This window comes from Amblyomma americanum, chromosome 9, assembly GCF_052857255.1.
Source record: "Amblyomma americanum isolate KBUSLIRL-KWMA chromosome 9, ASM5285725v1, whole genome shotgun sequence".
Classification (NCBI taxonomy): Eukaryota; Metazoa; Arthropoda; class Arachnida; order Ixodida; family Ixodidae; genus Amblyomma; species Amblyomma americanum.
This window is the reverse complement of record NC_135505.1, coordinates 24,246,350-24,267,993: the sequence shown is the minus strand read 5'-3', so window position 1 is coordinate 24,267,993 and position 21,644 is coordinate 24,246,350. Positions and strand designations below refer to the sequence as shown.

General features: G+C 46.7%; 1 protein-coding gene across 2 annotated transcripts in view; it reads right to left on the bottom strand.

Annotated features, from left to right (window-relative positions):
• Positions 1 to 21,644, bottom strand: part of LOC144103975 (putative cytochrome P450 301a1, mitochondrial) — a 140,776-nt gene that overhangs the window by 31,076 nt on the left and 88,056 nt on the right. For both annotated transcript variants that reach the window (XM_077636725.1, XM_077636726.1), the window contains exon 4: positions 8,651 to 8,852. In XM_077636725.1, the coding sequence (XP_077492851.1) occupies positions 8,651 to 8,852 (202 nt within the window). The remainder of the gene's footprint in view (positions 1 to 8,650; positions 8,853 to 21,644) is intronic.

The window sequence follows — 21,644 nt, the reverse complement described above, 5'->3', positions numbered from 1 at the left end:
CAATGCAGAGCCACATCACTGCGGTTTTCGAAGACCGTAAGAAACGCCGAAATACCACCCCTGGCATGTAAAACGCGGCGGTGTAGTTGCGCGTCGCTGGCGACTGACCCTCCGTGCACATGAGAGGCTTCACGCTGCCAATGCGTTAAATATGGCCATGTTGCAGGACGCTTCTACACATAACAGGCAGTTCTAGAATAGGAAATTCATGTTTGCGTGAAGTAAACGCAAGCATTTTGCATGACATTATGGCTTATGTTACACTATTCAATGAATGAAGAGAACCATTTCTGCAACAAACCGGTACTCGTAAGGCCTAGGAGCTACCGAATTGTGCAAAGAAATAAAAAATAGACCAAATTTATCATCCATCCAATTTGTTGCGGGAAAGACAAGACGACGCGGAAGTGCCGTACCCAGTTTATAGCCAGTTAACGGGCCGAAAAACGCAATAGCATCGACGAGTTCACGTCGAAGCAAAAGGCTCCACTTCAGAGCGCGCCGTCATGTTGTTGTCGAGCACCTGCTGCGTACGCTGTGTGCTTGACGTCACCGTCCCGTTTACTCGACCCTCTTCGCTGTATCCGAACCACCAAATCCGCTTCCCGCGTTTCCACCAGTCAGGATGTGTCCGCTGCGGTAGATTATGACGCTTTTTATTATGACAGAAGCTCGGACTACGGATCCTAGTTCTATCTGGTACGCGCCATGAAGTAACTGTAACCTGTGTTCTACATAATCGTTTCGAGAAAATCAGCGAGCTAGCTGTTGCAGGAGACCGTATTTCACATAAGTTCCCCTTATAAAAGAGAGAAAGGGGAGTCAAAAGTGTGCGTCCCATTTAAGAAAAGCCCAAACGAGCCACGTTCCAGATAAAGTAAATGAGACGGAGGCCTTAACAGGAACTTATGCGGAACCACGACAGTTTCTATGAGACAGATATAGATTAAGAGTATATGGTGATGTGATTAGTCAGTGGAGCAATACAGGACGCTGGGGGTCGTGGCATGCTGCAATCAACAGTTGTTTTTAAAGCTGAATCTTACTATTACAGGCGTTACACGATGGTCTGAGAACACGATTAAAAAACAGTTTTGCCTCTGTTTTTCCCAAGCTTGGTTAAAGAGCGGAATGTGTATCTTGTACAATATGCTTCAGTACCACACAATCATGATTTGTTTTTACTCTAGACTATTTGTGACAACGTATTCCTATGGATTCATTTTTGTTTTAACTCAACCCTTATTTTATTTTATGTTCTTTTTAACCTGGGGCGTATTCAGCATGCCACAGGAAAACGTACAGCGCAAAATAGACAGGACCAAAGGAGCGGAAAGACGCAAGAGCTTTCTCGACAGACACAGGACAGCCAAATTGTCCAGCTAAACTTTCGTTACAAGAAATCGACCATGGCGACGCAAGTATTCTGCAAATAAATCAATAAAATCTGAAGACACCATATTAAAGATCATTTAAAAATTTTCAGCGCTTATGTGTGTGTCCTCTGTCTCGTGATCTGTGTCTGCTTGCTCTCAAACGTTCTACATGAATATGCACTAGCCAGCCTAAAAAAGTCTTAAGTCACAACATCATGAGTTTTTCTTTCCGCCAGCCAGTTCTGTAAGTGGTAGTATATTTTCCGCAACGCTACTCACAACATCGAGGCCAGTAAAATAGCAAGCTTAGCGATGCCGGGAACATTGGAACGTTGGTCAATGCGATAAAGATGTTGTATAACTGGGGCCTTTTTGTGTTCTTAAAGGGACTGGGGATAGTAATATTGAACGTAAAAGCGCAAAAAACAAGGACGTAGAATAAGACACACAACACGAACGCTTATTCTTGTTCTTATTCAACGTCCTTGTTTTTTGAGCTTTTACGTTCAGCATGGTAAACCAACTCGCCCACACTCGGCCTTTATTGATAGTAATATTATAGTGCCCGACAGTCTCGACTGTTTTGTTCTTTTAATAGTGTTTGTTGCTTGGTCCGGGTACGTCCGCGAGGTTTCCTGCTCCGTATCGCCTCGTTGCCCGACATCTTCGATTACGTTCGCACGACGAAACTAAACCATTCTTAAATGCTCCCGTTAACGCTCATGCATTTCTATGACACTGACAAAGGCTGCTGACTATGCATGTTATTCTGATCTCGGGTTTTCTGTGTCTAGATTAAATTTATCCGACTTAGGGCCGCGACCCTTTCAAACACATGAAGTTTGCTTATAGACACCGTCTTCGTAGGGCTGGTCTTTGTTATTATAGTAGTTTGAGCGAATAAAGCTGGATTGTGCTTCGCTTTAAAGACCACCTTAAAGTTAGCATTCGGCAGCCACGTGAGAGACTCACAATTCCCACTGCCGAGCGACTTCTTTCCTTCCGAAGAATGTCCTATTACGCCCTTTGTAATCAAAAAATTTTCCTGAATCCTGTGACCGCAGCGCAGCCGACAGGGGACCTCCTATTGCTCTAAGTAGAAGTTTGAGAGGAGGGAGGATGCCTAGCGCGATAAACAAAGGACATTATGCTTGGAAACTTGCAGAAGACAGTACGGGTCGGAGTGGAATTCTTTGGGGTGGGGGGGGGGAGTGTCATCTCGGGTGTATCAATGACTGCGGAAAGAAAAGTATCTTCCGTTCCTGTCACCTTTCAAGCCGAGGATTCGGTCCCTGCTTCCATTAAGCAAGCTTTGTAAGGAGGGGCAAAATGTGTTTTAGAGAAAGCGGTCGACACACACGAGAGATCGGCTCCTTTCGCACAATCAAGATGCCGTTGAAAAGTCGTCGAGATGCTTCGATAGAGCCTCTGCTGCCAGAAGGACAACCAGCCAGTACTGTGCGAGATCGCAATGTATTTGCGTGAGACTAACCTCTTTTTTTTCTTGCTGATAAAATGGCGCGGATTTGCCGTTTTTCCTCAAGACCTTTTTGACCAAAAGGCCGAGCTTGCCTTTAAAAAGAAACTTTGAATAAATAAGTTTAAAACCGAGTAGAGACAAGATTAAGGTGCTTGGCCTTACCTCCTTGGTGCGACAAATTTGCAAAAGCTGAGCTAGTGCGGAGAGAATACCTAAGGCCACGTGTTAAAGGCTGCGTGTTAAATGATGTGAAGGCTCATCAGCTGCACTGCCCTTTTAGAGGAACTGTTAGAAAGGGGGTTCTTGGCACTGAAAAGCTAATTTCCTCCAACTTCATCTTGGAGATCCTTGCAAGTAAGCAGTCGGGACCAAGTTTTTGAAGTGCTCAGTCAAGACTTGTGTGGAGCAAACGTTGGCTTCTCGGTGGATATTGAAGAATTGTTCTTTTCAATGCCGCAGAATGAACTTTTTCATTTTATTTTTGCAGATCGCGTGAGCACTCACAAATCTGGCATTGTGGTCTTGCAGACGGGTTGTGGCACGTAAATTGAGTATCTCTTAGGTTTACTTATATTTAACCTGCACTCTAACATTAGCTTGCATTGGGAGTGTTATTTCTGAAAACGAGGCATTTTATCGGCTCTTGTGTAGCGCCGGCGTTATGTAAAATATTTTCGGCTAAATTTAAGCCACGAGCTAAATCAGAATTGTGCTAATGCTTGTTGTTGGGCTAGTTGGTGCATATCTTAAATAGTGTGAAACAGCGCAAAAAAAAAATTACGTGGCCGGGAAGAAGGAGACGCACTGTGCCTGGCTCCACCGCGTGTCCGTGTATCCTTCTTCCCGTCCACTTCATGTTTTGCGCTGTTCCCCACTTTTACGTTAAATTATAACGTGAGGAAAGATTGTGCTGTTAATGTTCGTAAATTTATCGACCTTTTACGGGTCTTCTTACACCTAAGGAAAGACCATGTTGCTCTTGCTGCTATCAATGTCCTCGAGCAGATTTGCCGTTTCCAAGCCTTTGATTATTACCGTTTAAAGTTTCGCAAAAGGACCCGTTAGAGTTTTTAGTTTTAAGAATTGTTTTAGCTTGACAAGCCGAATATGTTTGACCTACATGACATTTAATAGAAACGATCTTTAGGCCGCCCCGGTAGCTCAATTGTTATGGGGCTCGGCTGCTGACCAGAAAGACGCGGGTTTAATCCCGGCCGCAGCGGTCGAATTTCGACAGAGGTGCAATTCTAGAGGCCCGCATACTGTGCGATGTCAGTGCACGTTAAAGCACTCCAGGGGGTGGAAATTTCCGTAGTCTTTTCACTACGGCGTCCCTCATAGCCTGAGTCCCTTTGGGAGGTTAAACTTAAAGGACCTTAAACCTTAAAGGACCTTCAACATCCTATTAGTCATATAAAAAACTCATTAGGAGTGACATCGCTTCTTATTCACTCAGATCGGCGCTTTCAAAGTCGCGTTCACACAATTTTTGGTTTGGTTTGTGCGGATTTAACATCCCAAAGCAGCTCGGGCTATGAGGGACGCCGTAGTGAAAGGGCTCCGGAAATTTTGACCACCTGGGGTTTTTTAACGTGCCCTTACATCGCACTGTATACGGGCCCCTAGAATTTCGCCTCATAGAAATTCTACCGCCGCAGTCGGCATTCAACGCGCGTATTTCGGGTCAGTAGCCGAGCGCCGTAACCACTGAGCCACCGCGGAGTCCCTGTTTACACAACGTTTTATTGAGTTTTGGCCTTGAGGTTGAATGTTTCAAGAATGCTGGCTATCCTGTTTTGATGATGTGGGGCTAGGTCAAGAGATCATGCTGCTTCTTTTAATTCGTCCAACACCGAGAGCCTGCCTAAGCACTGTACAGGCTGTAAATCTTCTCCACTTTTATAAAAACAAGTTCTTGGCTGCTCTGAATTGCCGCTCTGCCAGGGACATCCTTGAGGCGCGTTCATTGATAAGATATAGGTGAATCAGTTACACATCGTTTTTTCTGCTACGAAGAGAATGTACGTTGCGCGTGGGCTCGGTGGCTGTGCAACCGCACAGTCTAATCCTTTCGCCTTCATCATACACATTTTTCTGTTCATCGTTCGCGTGACCATCCCCGCTCTGATGATGGCCAGGCCCGCCCTAGTGTTGTTGAATGGGTTAAAGAATTCCTAACTGGCCGCACTCTGTCTTTGAAATAAACATACTACCAGCTTCTTTCCTTTAACATCTGGCGTCCCTCAAGGTTCCGCACTCTCCTCTTCTCTTTTTAATATACATAAATTATTTTCCCTCGCATGTGTCCTGTAAACTTCGCATGCTCGCTGCCTTCTGTGTTCTATATCAAACTGTTAATAACAGCTCTGGTCAATTATTCTTCTAAGACAACCTTAGCAAGATTAAAGATTGGTGTAAAATTTGGCTAATGGAGCTTAACCCTCACGAATGCAACGTACTCTATTTTCCTCGCCTCCATTCCCCGCTCCTGTCCTTCTATCACAGTGACTCTGTTCCCGTGCTGCTAATAGAATCACACAAATAGTTAGGCGCAACTTTGTGCGCCGACCTCTCCTGGAAAATGCATATACCTAATATCATTTCTTCAGCTAACAAATCCATTGGTTTTCTAAACCATCATTTTCGCGATTCGCCCGTGCACGTTAAGTTATTAGCATACGAATCACTTGTGAAATCAAAATTAGAATATGCACCACCCATTTGGTACCCACATCAAGCTTATTTTACCAACGCATTAAAACTTTTGCAAAACCGCGCCTTCAGGTTTTTTAATTCTTCATTCCATTACAGCACGAGGGTTACATATCTGAAATCACTTTCAGGCATGCAGCCGCACGAGCTGCGATGCCGCAAAGCCAGTCTTATTGTTTCACAAGTTTTTTTTTTTTTCCAGCAATCTAAGAACTGTACACTACATGGTCCCTCCGGCACGCGTATCTCACCTCAGTCACCATAAACTCCAGATCAGCCGTCCACGTGCACACACCGCCACCTTAGCAGCTTCATTTTTTTCTCGCACCGCTGCGTACTGGAATAGCCTTTCCGTGGACATTGCAACAATAACCTGTCCTGCGAACTTCGCGCGCAGAGCGTACAGCCATTTATCAACATCATTTGATCTATCGATTCATTGATCGAATGATTGATCGATTGATTGAATTATCGATTGATTAATCGTTTGATTTATGGATTGATTGAAACTTTAAGTAACACTTTTGGGCTCGCTTTTAGAAGTTGGGGTGTTGCCCTTTTTATGCTGACTGGATCGTTTTTTTAGACCTGACTATCTTCAGTTCACCTAGGTCAAAAGCTCTGTCCTTTATCCTTTCAGTCAACTTTCCGCCGGGTCAGCTGATAGTTGGATATGAGCGTTTGCTTCCTCGAGCACGTGTTTTCGGTTAAAATGGCTTCAGTTTCAAGTTAGCGATGGCCCCGTGTCAATTTCTGGTCCTTGTTTTGACGCGTGAAGCCTCCCTCCTTTTGATATTTGATGTTTATAAGCATAGGATTTCTTTCAATTTCTTATTCCAAGTGGCAACATGAGGGTGCTTTGCAAATCCAGAAACTAAAGCAGCATTTTCCTTTCAAACAGCCTAAACTGCCACTGCTCACCCGAGACCACGGTGCAGGACAAATAGGTGGGGACACAAGACATGAAATGTACTGGACACCGACAAGGTACCGTCCATACCTAGCTGTGCAACGTCGCCAGAAGAAAGAAACAAAGATTAACTATATTATTGGAATTGAAGCTGCAACATACTGCCCAGCGCCTGCTTCTTGGCCTTCTGGCAGCCGTTCACCGTTCAGTGCATATACGCCATGCACGTTAGGTAAGCGCCAACGAGCCAGCGATCTAGTGAACAACCGAAAAAATGCCAAGTAAGTTATTTCATCGTTAATCAAAGTACCGGTTCTTGTACGAGTAACTGGTTTCGATAAAGCGCAAAAATGCATTGCTGAGCGAAAAGTCATTTCATGGCACATGAAGAAACTCGGGGACTTTATCTGTCCACTGCTAAGCCACTGTGTCCCAACATGCACATCCTGTACCACGCCCACCAGACAGTCATGTGCCTGGTGTCCACTATTCTGGCAATCTGCACGAACAGATGTCTAATGTGCGCCGTTTCAGCGCCCGCTCCACATGGATCGACCGCTGCGGACATGGGCAGGTCGCACAAATTTTCCCATTTGCTTATTTTCTAAGGGTATATTTTACATTAAGTGTGCTTTGTTTTTCAAGAATTCTTCGCAATTTCCCGGTCTGCTTCGCGTGATGAAAGGATATGTGAGCACTGTGATGGCATCAAGTGGCGGCCAACTATCCGAGACAAAAATTGTGACTGAACGTAGCGAGCCCGCTAGCGATTTTTTTTCCAACACAGAGCTGCCTTGGAATCTGATCACTATCATTCTCACTAACAGTAGATCCTTCCTAGCGTCATCGACCTCCATTTTGGGCCAATACGCAATATACGAGCATGCCGGCCTGAGGTGTCTCCGCTGCTTTCCCAGCGTGCAGCAATGCAAACCCCGCCGAAATAGTCTCGGTTAGTGTTACCAGGGTGTGCGATGAAGGCACTCGAGTACTATGAGTACTATGTCGGTCATGTGCATCGTCACGAGCGGAGAAGACGCGATCCTCATTGACCGCGGTAACTTTCGCTCGCCTGCCACTGAGCGGTGCACAGCAAGCTAGCATAAGTACTGCAATTTTAGTCTAAAAACGAACATTGCGATTCCGCCCTTTGATTGTTGGCTTATCAAAAGCAGCTACTGGTGAGCGCTAATAGCATATAAGAAAGTGGACTGACACGAAACTTTGCGCACGAAAGGGACTTCACCAAAGTGCCTCAAAGTGAGTAGTTGTGCACGGCTCATTCCTTCTGCTGCGGAAGGCCAAGGCCCGGCATGCTATGCACAAGTCTTCATTTGGAAGCGCTGTGTATTACGTGGTCTCAACAGGTCTCCATAAGCACCATCAACGATTCTGTGGTGTTTTAGCGTGCGTAGCTTTGGCCTGATATTAACGAGATCGCGATAAGACTCAATGGACTCCACGCCTCATCATCTCTTAGAGCAAACATCATAAAATTGTTGCTGTCCTGCCTCAAGCTCAAAGCAAGCGCGATAAAGATAAAAAGGTGTACTTCGCACACAGACATTTCATAAGATTGTTAACTAAAGTAATGCAACCAAGCTAGTTTCTGGATTGCCCGCAGCCTCGATAACCTAGTTATTTTGTGTACAAACCAAAATATAATTACTTCCTTATTGCTGTTTGCTAACCATAATCCTAGGAAAATAGCTGCTTCACTTGTTTTTGGTTCATCGCTACTGATAAATAAGCGCTAAAACATGCAGTCTTCAGTCCTGAATACAGCATGTAGATAAGCAATGATGGCGGCAGTTTTTGCTTATGCCGAAATTTTCCACCGCAGATTTTTTTGCCACCTCCTGCCGAATGCTTCTGCCGAAGCAGTAACAAGAAAGGCTGTAAAGAAGACATCCTAACCTGTATGGAGTATGGGTTTCATTGCAGAACAGCAGTATGCATGCAGGGGTTTTAATTAGAATCCACTCTGTCTAAAGAAACCCCGCGCACTGAGAAAGAGCAGCCTTGCGCCTCCCGTTAGAGTGGTTTTGCTGAGATCGTGTGTGTGGCCAAAATCTTTACATATTGCGGCCAACGTACGCTTACCAGTAGTCGCGCGAAGCAAAGCTCGTGAACCAATTAAGCGCGCCATCGAAAGGTAACACCAATACTTACGGAACGAGGTAGTCGCCAGCACGCTCAAATCTTCTCATTGTGGGTGTCGAGAAGTATCTGTAGTAGGGGAAATGGGTCACCAGCTTGTCCATGTCTGAAAACAGGGTGCGCACCCAATGCTTGACCCTCGCCGCGTCAGACTCCGGGGGCAGAGGGTTTTCCAGCAGTCCCAGTCGCTTGTCCAGGGAGACCAGCATCACCGCTGAAGCAAAAGACGAGGCCGCCATCGGAAGACATTGGTCGAATAAGATTCGCTTGCATTATTTCAAAGCGCAACTATTGTCCTTGTTCAAAAATACTTTTAACACCAGGTGAGTGCCAGCCTTGAGTTTTCGAACAAGATTGACTTGAGGCCCTCATTTGGGGAAGCCGACACATGGCAGTACAGTGCCTCGCAAGCCACACGCCGTTGATGAGACCCTTTCATAAACGTGATCATTTCATGCTTTCTGGGCCTACTTTTCAGACCTTCTCCCCTACAACGTAGGACAAGAGCGATAGGTCTGCTCTCCTAAGCTCAGCATCACAGTTTAGTACAGGGTCGCCCACTCCTAGCTTGAACGCGCGAGAGGTGTGGCTGCGCTCTTCGGATGGCGACCGACCCAGACACGCATCAAAGCAAAGTGGTAAAGGTGCATAGTTACCAAGAGCTGGTGCTTCTCGTCGTGTGCCACTTCGCTTTGATGCACATATGTAACGGACACACTGGCGCTATGAACAGCGCAGTTATTCCTGTCGCGTGTTCAAGCTAGAAGAGGACGACACCGGGCGCTCTTCTGGGGCAATATTGAAACCAAGGGAACCGCATGACATAGCCAGTAGCAAATGTCCCCTGACTACTCGCCCTTTGATATCCGGCTCTTCGGGAATAATTATTTTCAGAGATGAGCGCCCCAGTAGTTCTATTTAATAAATACCGGCTTGTATAGCGGCGATTGCTTTTCACAGCGCATTGTGCCCGGACAACCAGCCCGGATTCTACATTTACAAGATGCACAATTTCTCCTGCGAACGCCCTTGGACAAGCCCGGTGCTGCGCCGTAACGCTCTCTTGACAACCAAAGATGCTGCGTCGCCAGGCAGCGTCGCCCTATGCAGAATCATCGGCGACGTGTTCAAACGTGCAGCGAATTGCTAGACAGCTAGGCGCCGGTCCCCCTTTCCCCCTGGGAGTCACAGCGCGCGGAAAACTTGAAGCGGGTGGCCAGCGCGGTCGCTGGTTGGACCTCTCGGACGGCTGTCAAGTGCTGGTTTTTTATTGGTCCGTTTGAGTGACGACTGTTTCTCGGGGCTATATAAGCCCCAACGCTGCCGCCTGGACACGACTTCGTCACTCCATTCTACCGGGCCCGTTGTAGAGAGACCTACCGTGAGCCGTGTGCCGCTCACGAGTGGAGTGTGATGTGTGACGCGTTGGAGCCTCGCCGAACGTCGCCGTGCGAGAACAGTCACGTTTGATGACAGCTCTCGGCCCCCGTGCTGATCTCGTCCTGTATAATGCTCTGTACATAATGTATAAAATCCCTTTTGTCGTTCTCACCGACGCCTGACTCGGAGTTTCGCTACCGACTAGAGAGCTGGCGACGCTCTGTCAAAAAGCGGGTTGCGAGCGTTGCGGGACCACCTCAAAGTCACAACAAGCGATACGAAGGTTTCTAGCCCTCGCAAAATGAAAATGCGCCTTCTTCTTAGAAAAACATCCCGAACTCAACAAGTGGATAAGTGTTCCACCTAACTTGCATTCTTCATCCTGCTACATGACCTTACATTCTCCAATAAGCAACACATGTAGCGTCACACTTTGATTTCTTCAAGCTAGATCATCTAAAGGATGATTGGCGACAGCATCAATCTGCGTATTATTTTAACGTGGTTTCCTGGTTAATGAGTACAGCGGATTGAAATTGGCTGTTTGAGAAAAATAAATTTCGAAGCACAAAACCATCTTTATCGCAAAGTGCCTGACTCCTATGCTTCGGTGCGGTGCTTTTTTTGCTAGTTTTGATATACATTAATTTAACATGTACGTAAAATTTTAGACCGAATCTTTCAATGCCGTACAGTAAGAGCAGTCCCGGTGTCCAGAAAAAGTGGCGCTCCCAAACCCGCGTGACTATTCATGGAAAAATAAATTTTCTTTGGAAGGTGGGTGAAATTGAAGGAAGGAAAGAAAAGGAAGGAAGGAAGCAAGGAAGGAAGGAAAAAAGGAAGGAAGGAAGGACGTATGTAAGTAGGTAGGTAAGTAAAGTAAGTATAAAAAAGTAAGTAAAACAACTAAGTAAATTAAGTAAGTTTATTCCAAACATGCGTACATACTTCAGGGGGAGGGCAAAAGGCATAGTAAGCCTGACGAGGCGTATCCCCCTGGTGCACCTAGCTGAGACAGCAACTCAACATAACATGTGTAACGGTAATACAATTTGCAAAATTAGCATACACGAATTACAAAGGCAAATTATGATAGGCATGTCAAGATGTGACACAAAATTAAAAAACATCTACCTCACTGATTAGGAACATTTTCACCAGTGTATGTTTATGAGGGTGGTACTAAAAGGTTTTCTGTTAATTTTTTCGTAAATAAGCGCTCATTTTTACATATGGATGAGATCTTTTATATTTTTGCTACAATTTAGAAGAAAGGTTGACTTGTACAGCGTGGCTTGAAAGAAATATTTTTTCCTTATTCTGGGCGGCCCCGTACAACAATTTCTTAGCTTGTACTTTTGGTGTTGGTCAGTGTGCATGATGTGTGAAAGTCTTCCTCTGTAAAACAAGTGGTGACATGTCGGGCAAGCCGCAATGTATACAGTTTATAAATATGTAATATATTTAAGCTGCCCCAAAGTAGAACTGTGGTCCCTAGATATGGAGTACCTGCAATGACTCTAAACGCACTTTTTTATAACAGAGTTAATTCAAATTTGTGTCCGATGTGCTGCCCCAGACTATAGAAGGCAGTAGTGAAGATGAGATCCTACAAGCACAAAGTAAAGTTGTGTTTTTAAGTAAATTTTAAGAACAGACCTAAATTTATTGATGCCAATGGAGCGTGCGACATTCAATCAACATAGCTTATGTGTTTCTTGCACTACTTTTCTTTAAATGGGACTCCTAGGAACCGCAGACTCAGCACGTTGGTCAACATTATTTCTAAAAAAACACTTTGTTCCATATCTATAACTTTGTTTTTATGTTTAAAGGCTACAAAATTTGTTTAATTGACATTTAATTCTTATCTATTAGCGCCAATCCAAACAGAGAGCAGGTCCAGCTAAAGGGTGCATTTGTTAACTATAGTTTCAATACGTTCCTCACTAAAAAACACATTTTGGTCCGCCGCATGTAGTATTATTTCAGGAGTGTTTGGTATATTGACAATGTCACTTATATGTATCAGGAAAAAAAGTGGCCCCAGAATGGAGCCCTGTAGCACGCCAGTACATACTGAGCCGTATTCCGAAGGAATACCTTTAACAAATAGTGGACTGCTTTCTTGATTCTAGATAGCTAGTAATTATTTGGAGTGGAGTACCACATACTCCGTAAAAATGGTTTCCTTAGCAGTAATTTTTGGTCAACAGAATCAACTGCTTCAAAAAGACTAAGAACCAGACGTGTTTTACCAACGTATATTCAATATTATTGAGTAGTGTGTCGTTTACATTTAATAAAGCTGGCTGTGCTGATTTTCCTCTTTGAAAGCCGTGCTCCACATTTCAATTAGTGATGATTTGTCTAAAAAACTTACGAAGGGGGTGTTAACTTCTTCAAAAATTTTCGTAAAACCAGACAGGAGAGATATTGCTCGATAGTTGTTAAGATTATTCTGACAACTTCCTTTGTGTATAACTGATATTCTCTCAATTTTCAGCTGTTGCGGAAGAATACCTTCTGTGAGCATTAAATCAGAAATATGTCCAAAATCCGGAACTATGATTGTACAAACTTCATTCACAGTTTGGGCTTTAATGTTGTCTACTCCAGCAGCAGAGTTATCTTTCAAATGCTTTTTTTTCAATCAATCTTTTATTTCAGTTTGTACATACAATCTAAAGGTGATGACAAAAAAGCAGTGAATGATACACCGCTTGATGGGCGTCACCACCCTTACAAGTCATCAGTTTGCACGAAGCAAAAACAAACCACTGCAGAAAAGTGAATACAAGTACGCTAATAAACTACAAATTTGATAAAAACAGATATCTATGAATTGGCAGCAGTAATTGTTAGCAAAATACAGTGAGGCTATAACACAGAGGGGCACAGTACACGCACAAAATTGACATCACTGTAGCACATAGTGCTGAATAAAGCTTTTCCGGGTGGCAGAGAGGGACATAATATTCACTTGCTCACTGAGTGAGGTATTGAGGAACTTTGGCACAATATACCTTAACATACAAAATCCATAGTTCTGCATTTTGGTAGTGCAAACCAACACTGCAAACTGATGTCGTATGATGAGTGGCAACATGTAAGTGGTAAAGTTGGGCAGTTGCATCCACCCTTTGAAGCACAAAGTAGCATGGGAAGCAGTTAGTTTCCTGCACAACATGCCACCGCCGACTGGATGGAAGATCCGATGGGGGGATACTTATGTAGCCTGGGCAGCACGTGACGTCACAACGGCACCTGTGGCTGGCAGCTCTCGTGGGCGATGGCGATACGACGCTCTCCCACACGTGTCTTTTTGCGCAGTTCGCTTGGGCAGTTGCATCCACCCTTTGAAGCACAAAGTAGCATGGGAAGCAGTTAGTTTCCTGCACAACATGCCACCGCCGTCTGGATGGAAGATCCGATGAGGGGATGCTTATGTAGCCTGGGCGGCACCGGACGTCAAAACGGCACCAGTGGCTGGCAGCTCTCGTTGGCGTTGGCGATACGACGCTCTCCCGCACGTGTCTTATTGCGCAGTTCACTTGTGCAGTTGTATCAGCCCTATGAAGCACAAAGTAGCAGTTAGCTTCCTGCACAACGTGCCACCGCCGACTGGACGGAAGATCCGATGGGGGGAGACTTATGTAGCCTGCGCAGCACGTGATGTCACAACGGCACCTTGGCTGGCAGCTCTCGTGGGCGTTGGCGATACGACGCTCTCCCGCACGTGTCTTTTTGCGCAGTTCGCTTGGGCAGTTGCATCCACCCTTTGAAGCACAAAGTAGCATGGGAAGCAGTTTCCTGCACAACGTGCCACCGCCGACTGGATGGAAGATCCGATGAGGGGATGCTTATGTAGCCTGGGCAGCACCTGACGTCACAACGGCACCAGTGGCTGGCAGCTCTCGTTGGCGTTGGTGATACGACGCTCTCCCGCACGTGTCTTCTTGTGCACTGCGCTTGGGCTTTGCATTAACCCTATGAAGCACAATGTAGCATGGGAAGCAGTTAGTTTCCTGCACAACATGCCACCGCTGATTGAATGGAATATCGATGGGGGGATACTTATGTAGCCTGGGCAGCACGTGATGTCACAACGGCACCTGTGGCTGGCAGCTCTCGTGGGCGTTGCTGATACGACGCTCTCTTGCACGTGTCTTATTGCGCAGTTCACTTGGGCAGTTTTATCAGTCCTATGAAGCACAAAGTAGCATGGGAAGCAGTTAGTTTCCCGCACAACGTGCCACCGCAGACTGCAGTATGTAGTGTGCGATTTCTGATGCTGTTGTGGGGATCAAAAAAAACAAACTTGTACGCTCTTGATATCTGGTGAGGAAAGTTAACGAGTCTGGAGAAGTGTATTGTAAATTCGCGTTCTCGCCTGCTGCCAGAAAGTGCTGATTGAGTTTGTTCGAAAGTGAAAGATCTTTGTAGCTCTGACCGTCGACTAGAATCTCATTGGGCACAGTTGCGGTTTCCCTGCTCAGTAAATTATTGAATGTTCCCCAGATTTCCTGATTTCCTCTGAGTTGTGCTTGTTGCATAAAGCTCTTTCGCAGCATTCTTGTAATAATTCTTGTGGTAATAGTAAATGCAGTAATTAAGTTGTCATCTGCGTCAAATCTATTTTTTCTCATTTGTTTTCAAAGAAAAAAAAGCGGTTTCTGGGGAACAAAACTTCACAAATCTCGGCTACGACGTGAAGCTGATCATGAGCATGCCGCGTTTGGTGTTTTAATTCAGTGACCTGGTCCACGCGTGGCGCCTAACAGGAAATCCCGAAGGTCAAATTTGTTTTCCTGCAGTGCGACTGGTGCGCGCCTCGCGTGCGCGAATAAACGGACAGCTATGGTAGCCTGGGCGAAAAGAGCTTAGGAGGCCGGCTTTTAAAAAGGCCAACACGCTGACTGCAAATTGGCAAGAATTTAACTACCGACGCTTAGTTAGGTGTAAAAATATAGCGGGGCGTTGCTTCACTCGAGAGGAGCATCTTTACAAAAAGGAACAGTGCTGGCACAGCACGGTGCCAATGAACGACATAGCGCATGTACCGTTCTTCTTCATTCGTCCTGTGTCCAAGCTATTCCTATATGTCATGTCAAACCGTATACCCCGCAGAAATTGGAGCACCTTTCGCTGCCTCCAGCATGACTTTTGTTTCCAGCAGAGTTCGTCGAGGGCGTTTGCTTCCTTGCGCTCTGTCCCCGCTCTTGTCAGATATTGGAGGTCTGTGGACGCCACACAGTTTAAAGAGCAGTTTTAACATGATTGAAACATACGTCACAAATTTAAACGGCAACTTAACTTACCATGACAAACCGTTTTAATGTTGTTAGATGTCTAGGACGCTCAAGCTTAATCGCCCAGCGCTCACGCTATCGCTGAAAGCTCCCTGTGCTAATTTTGCTTTTTCGCGATGTCTCAACGCGTGTAATATGTATCGCACGCCGCTCTTGATCCTAAAAATAAATAAGTCCTTCATACTATCTGCGGTGGTGCGGGGTTCCATACCCAGTGCCGCCGGTTACCCACCAGCGATACAATGGGTACAAGCTTTCCCCTGGCCTGGTACTCGGCTTATCTAGGGTGAAATGCTTAGGAAATGAATTTTTGACCCCACCTTGAGCAGAAGAAAATACCTTCTGCCATGGTGCTCCTGCAAAGATGCTCTTGCATCATAAAAATCTAGCATCATCATCATTCTATCGGGTTGTTATTGTAAAGCTCTCAACCCTGCATGCAAAACGCGTTTTCCTTGTCGACTGTAATTTATGCTAATTAGCGTACATTTCGTTCGAATTCAGCATTAAGTGGGCTTTTTTTATTTCCAAGGGGCCATAAATTATCCTTTCGAACGCAACGAGCACATTTAAATCTGGAAAAGGAGCCCGCAGCAAACTTATCAGCTGTAGTGCAATGTCAGAATTTCACATAAAAAGATCCTCGCACAAGTGCCCCAAAGTTTAGCCCAAAGGGCTAGGGCAGGCCTTCCAGAAAGAGATTGGTATTCATAGGAAGGAACCCTGCCTGGACAGCTTTCTTCGGCGAGCAGTGGAGCAAATTGTTTCGTTACGCTAGCTGCAATACCTGTTGAGCTGCAGCTGTTTGAACCGTACCCAGCAATTCTGGACAAAAGCATTTTCGAGCGGAAAACCGTCTTTGCAAGCAATATTTTTATATAATATAAGATTTCAGTAGAAAAATCAATATATCCGCAGATCACCCGACGGCAGTCTTGTACTTTTTTTTCTATTCACGTTTTTGCTATCGTCACAAGCGTTCCCCATTGGTTTTTTTATGGCAGTCTCAACTGTTTGATGCGATTGCTGGAAACACTTTTTAAGAAAGATTTTGTTACATATAAGAATATTGGACCGTTTCTTTCAACATTTTCTTGCAATTTTGCTGTTTTCAAATTTTTTGCCTAACAAAGCTGGACTTGACTTCAGCACATGCGTGGTTGAGACAATTCAGACCTTACGTGAGGCAGCCGCTCAAATTGATCACAATTACCGTTCTCCACGAATGCTCAACTGCGTAAAATCGCGGGAACTGGCGTCGCTAGGCGGACGACAGGTGCAGTAACCATCGCAATGCTTGGGGCGTACAGTATATCAGAGCATAGTGTGTATGGGCAAAATTATAATTCAACAGCGCAACACATTAGCCTCATACTGGCGCTTTCCTGTGTCTCTACGTCTAAGCACAAGCTGCGAGACTCCGTTCCTTCGTCTGATGCCGCCAGCCATAAAGCTTCCTAGAGTAAGTAAACCAGCCGCTTGGGCGTATATAGCATCCTGGATACGGAATTATTCCAACTGCTGGTGTCCAGGTTCACGTTACTGATCAGCACCAACTCGTATATGCGGGCATCTAGTGTGGATTAAGTGAAAAAAAAAGAACTTGGCATGCTAGTAGGGAGTGATTTTACCCAACTCAACAACCTTTGTATTTTGGGCGACTGCAGCGGAGACATCACACCAAGAACTGGTTTTCTTTATAGATTTGCTGAAGGACCAGTGGCTACACTCTGCAAAGCATCGGCACGTTTTACCAAGGTAAAGATGGGCCAAGGTAGAGATGGCGTTCGATAAGAGGAAGGTGAACAAAATTCTTTACGCCTGGGACCAAACGTCGAAACAAAGGTACAAATGTCTTACCACATCTGTGAGTAGCGATTGACGCAGGAACACAGGGTCAAAACCGTTCAAAGTCATAAATGTGAATGCCAGAAGCGTACTAAATAAACTTGTGGAATTAGATAGTGTAATCATAAAATATGAACCTCACATAATAGTAGTCACCGCAACGTTGCTGCATAGGGATATACTCGGCACTGAAGTTACTCCTCGTAACTATAAAATAGTAAGAAGGGATCGAAAAGACAGAGGGGGGGGGGTGCGTTAATTATCAGACAACATAGCATTTTCTGTACATTCAGATGTGAATGGCGCAGAAGCGCTATGGGTCAAGATAAAATTAAATAAACAAACGCTCTTCATCGGGGGTGTTTACAGGGCCCCAAATGCTCTGCCGGACGTCCTGGTAAATGTAGGAACATTTATGCACTCTCACCTGCCTCAGAATAGTAGGAGCTTATTACTTGGAGATTTCAACCTACCCTGCACTGATTGGTGTTCGCGATTACCTGGGACACGAGAGGTGCTTAGTGGTGAGTAGTTTCTTGAACTGGGTTTTTGTCATCATTTAGTTTAAGTTGTATTTGATTACACAAGGATATGTCCTACAACATCATTCATACTGGATTTGATTTTTGTTTCCGAACGTATACAAACTTTTGTCTGCGAATGAGAAATCCTGGAGGGCTTGTCGGTTGGCAACCTGGGGCCGAGGAGCGCGGATGTGATTCACGTCGGCTCCGGAAATTCTGTCTCGTTGTGCCAGAAACGTTTATCGGATGTTGGATTCAATGATACCTTGTGCATGGGAACACGTCAGGACCACGTGGATACCAAATTTGTTACTGTGAGTGCAACCGTTTGTCTGTTGCTATCGATTTTGTGCGGACCGCCTGGGACGCGCTAGGCGTCCGTTAGGCCTAGCCCATCTTCGGCCGGAGACGCCGGCCCGGAGGCCCCTGCGCCGCCGGTCAACCGCCGATTCTGTGGACCCACCATGTCGATGGAGGTGACCGTCGAAGGTACGGACCTGGATCCGGAACATTATGACAGCAGCTGGGTCAAAGTGCTCCAACGAAAGGTTGAAGCGAAACACCAACGGAAGCTTCTCGAAGGTTCCAAGGAGAACGCCAAGGTGGAGACGCGCCGTGTCGGACGCGGGGAAGCCGGATACAAAATTGCAGGTGGGGCCGTTTTAGGCCCTACCAAAGCGGTCCGGAGGAAAGCGGCTGAACGATCGATCGCTATGAATCTTCCGAGATTCCCGGATGAAGGCATCAAGGTGATTCTTAGGCCTCGTGAAGGTCTGGGCGTGATTAAACGCACGTCGGGCCCGCTGATCAGTCAGGCCCTCGCCAAGGCTGCCGGACTCGGCTGGTCGGAGCAGGACTCATGGTGTGTAAACGGAAAGCAAGGTACGGTGCTCTTTCATTCCTTGGACTTTAACCGAGGCGTGAAGGTAGCTGCAATCCGTTGCTTTAAACTCGACGACAACGAGCACGAAGTTGTGGCCAATATGATCGCACCGGAGGATTGCGGGCGAGGGGTAGTCCACGGGATCTCTGAGAGGTTCACGGAAGAACAGTTGCTGAAAGCACTGAGAAAGGATCCGAAGAATCCAGACGTCGCTGGAGTGCGTCGGATGGGCAAGACTTCTACTATTATTATCACCTTTCTGGAAGCTGACGTTCCAAGGTTTGTCAGGATTGAAGGCATGCTCATGCCCTGCTGGTTGTTCAAAAAGAGATATGAAGTCTGCTTCAGGTGTGGAGAACTTGGTCATCGCTCCGATGTGTGCGACAGTGAAAACCCAAAGTGTCGTGGCTGTGCGGTGGTGTCGCCGGCCGAAGATCATCAATGCGTTCCCAAGTGTCGCCTATGTGGAAAAGGCCATCTGACGGGTGACAAGCATTGCAAGGAACTCTTCCGTACGCCATACGTAATCAAGAAGAAACAGTGGGAAGCAAAGTTAGCTGCCGAGGAGGAGGCCAAGAAGCAGCAGCAAGTCCGTTTCAGTCGTAGAGATGGCCGCAGTGCGTCCCACGAGCGACCCTCGAGCCATCCGAGGTACCGTTCCGCTTCGTGTCCTCGCCTGCAGCCGCCTTCGTCCAAGACGACGACGGAGGGCTCTCGATTGAAGCAACAGCAGCAGCAGCAGCAGCAGCAGCAGCACCAGCACCAGCACCAGCACCAGCAGCGGCAGCACCAGCAGCGGCAGCAGCAGCAGCAGCACCAGCAGCAGCAGCAGCAGCAGCGGCAGCAGCAGCAGAAACAGCAGCAGGCGTCAAAAGTGGATTGTGTAAGTAGTGTCTCTCAGGACTCAGATGAAGTCAAGGCTCTCAAAGACCAGAACCGATTATTACAAGCGAAAGTTAAGGCGCTGCAGGAACAGGTTATGGCGATAGGCAGGACTTCGCAGCCGATGAATGATGTAACGCAGCCGGGGGAGCTGCCGCGGAAGGAGCAGGCAGAGCTCCCTAGGGAAAGTCCTCCAGCAACAAAAAAGAAGAGAGGTTCAGAGGAGGATCTTGAAACCCGTATACAAGGATTAGAAAGACGACTCAATAAAAAGGAACAGGATGATCAGATTTTTCAACAGCAAGTTATGGCCGCTTTGGAGCACCTGAGGGCTGCTATGGAACAGCTGCGCGCCGATATGGCAAGCAGAGACGAGAGAATTCAGTGGGTATATCAGGAAATTATTAACCTTCAAAATGGCTCTGCGTCACCGTAGACATACCATTTGGCAGTGGAACTGTAGGGGCTTCGGTCGCAAACGCGCGGTACTCCAGACTTTTTTGATGAGCAGTGACAAACCCGAAGTAATCGCGTTGCAGGAGTGCGGTAAGCACGCCAAGCTGGCGAGTTACAAATCATACGTAGGACGAGGTGACAACACGCGAGTAGCCACTCTCGTCAAAAGGAATATAACGGTGTTGCAGCATGATACCGGGACTACAAATCTGGACCATATTCTGATTGAGATAATCTCGCAAAAGAGGAAACTCAATAGTCTGTTCATTCTAAATGTGTATAGCCCGCCACGCCAAAAAAGTCCTTGCGGCTTCGATGAGCTCTTCGCGAAAGCGCGCGTGATCTCGAAGGGAGGGCCCCTTTTGATAGTCGGGGACTTTAACGCGCATCACCCGGCATGGGGGTATAAGTACACGCAGGTAAAGGGACGCGAACTATGGACTAGTATTCAGCAGAATGGCCTAGTGCTTCTGACGGATCCCCTAAGACCTACCCGTCAGGGCAACAGTGTTTCGACAGACACGTCCCCGGACATAACTCTAACCGGAGGCCGCATCTCTGCCACCTGGTGCAACACGGACGAAAACTTGGGTAGCGATCATAAAATTATCGAAATTGTAGTCGACAACGGACCACCGGTTGCCCGCACCAAGAAGGTGGCTTCGGTGAACTGGGAGGCTTTCCGAAATGGCCGCACGGGGCAGGAGGAAGGCATAAGCAACATTGATGACTGGAGTAAAAATGTCCTTCAGTCGGTCCGCGAGGCAACCGAGGAGGTAGAGGTTGACGAAGAAGTCCAGGGAGTAGATCGTCACATGGTCCGTCTCTGGCGCAAGAAGAAGGATCTTGAAACGCGGATCGCGCACAAGAGGGGGAACAGGAACTTGCGAAGACAATTGGCCTTGCTTAACAAGGAAATCGAAGAGTACGCGCTCGTTTTAACAAGGCAAAACTGGAACAACATTTGCGACCAACTGGACCGAAACATCGGGAAGGCAGGTACGTGGCACTTGCTTCGGCATCTTCTAGATCCGGACAAGTCCAAACTGGAGGCCAGGCAACAACTTCACCGGCTAGTACATACATTTGACGGGACCACGGATACGCTCATATCCCAAGTCCGGGACCGGTACTTGAGCTGCGCGACGGGCACAGCTGAACCGCTACCAGATTACGGGGGGCAGGAAAACCCGGACTTAGATAAACCGATAACGGTTGCCGAAGTCCGGGCAGAAATAAACAGATTGAGGACCAGGACTGCCGTGGGTCCGGACAAGGTCAGCAACCGAATTCTAAGAAATTTGGACGACACGTCGATCCGACATCTCGCTGCCTTTATGCAGGAGTGTTGGGAAGCCGGTCGACTGCCGACAGCATGGAAGGACGCGAACCTTGTGTTCCTCCCGAAGCCGGGAAAACAGCCGGGTTTCGAGCACCTGCGTCCCATTTCGCTCACGTCGTGCGTGGGCAAACTGATGGAACATGTGATTCAGACCCGGCTGAACCGATTTTTTGAGGACAAGTGTTTATATCCAAATACCATGATTGGATTTAGACCGCATTTGTCGGCATGTGATGTCATGCTGCAGCTAAAAGAACAGATAATAGAAAATCCAACGCTAGACACCAGGGTGATCGTTGGTCTAGACGTGTCGAAAGCTTTCGACAACGTAAAGCACTCGGCCATTCTGGAGGGTCTGGCTGCGTTAGACGTGGGTGTT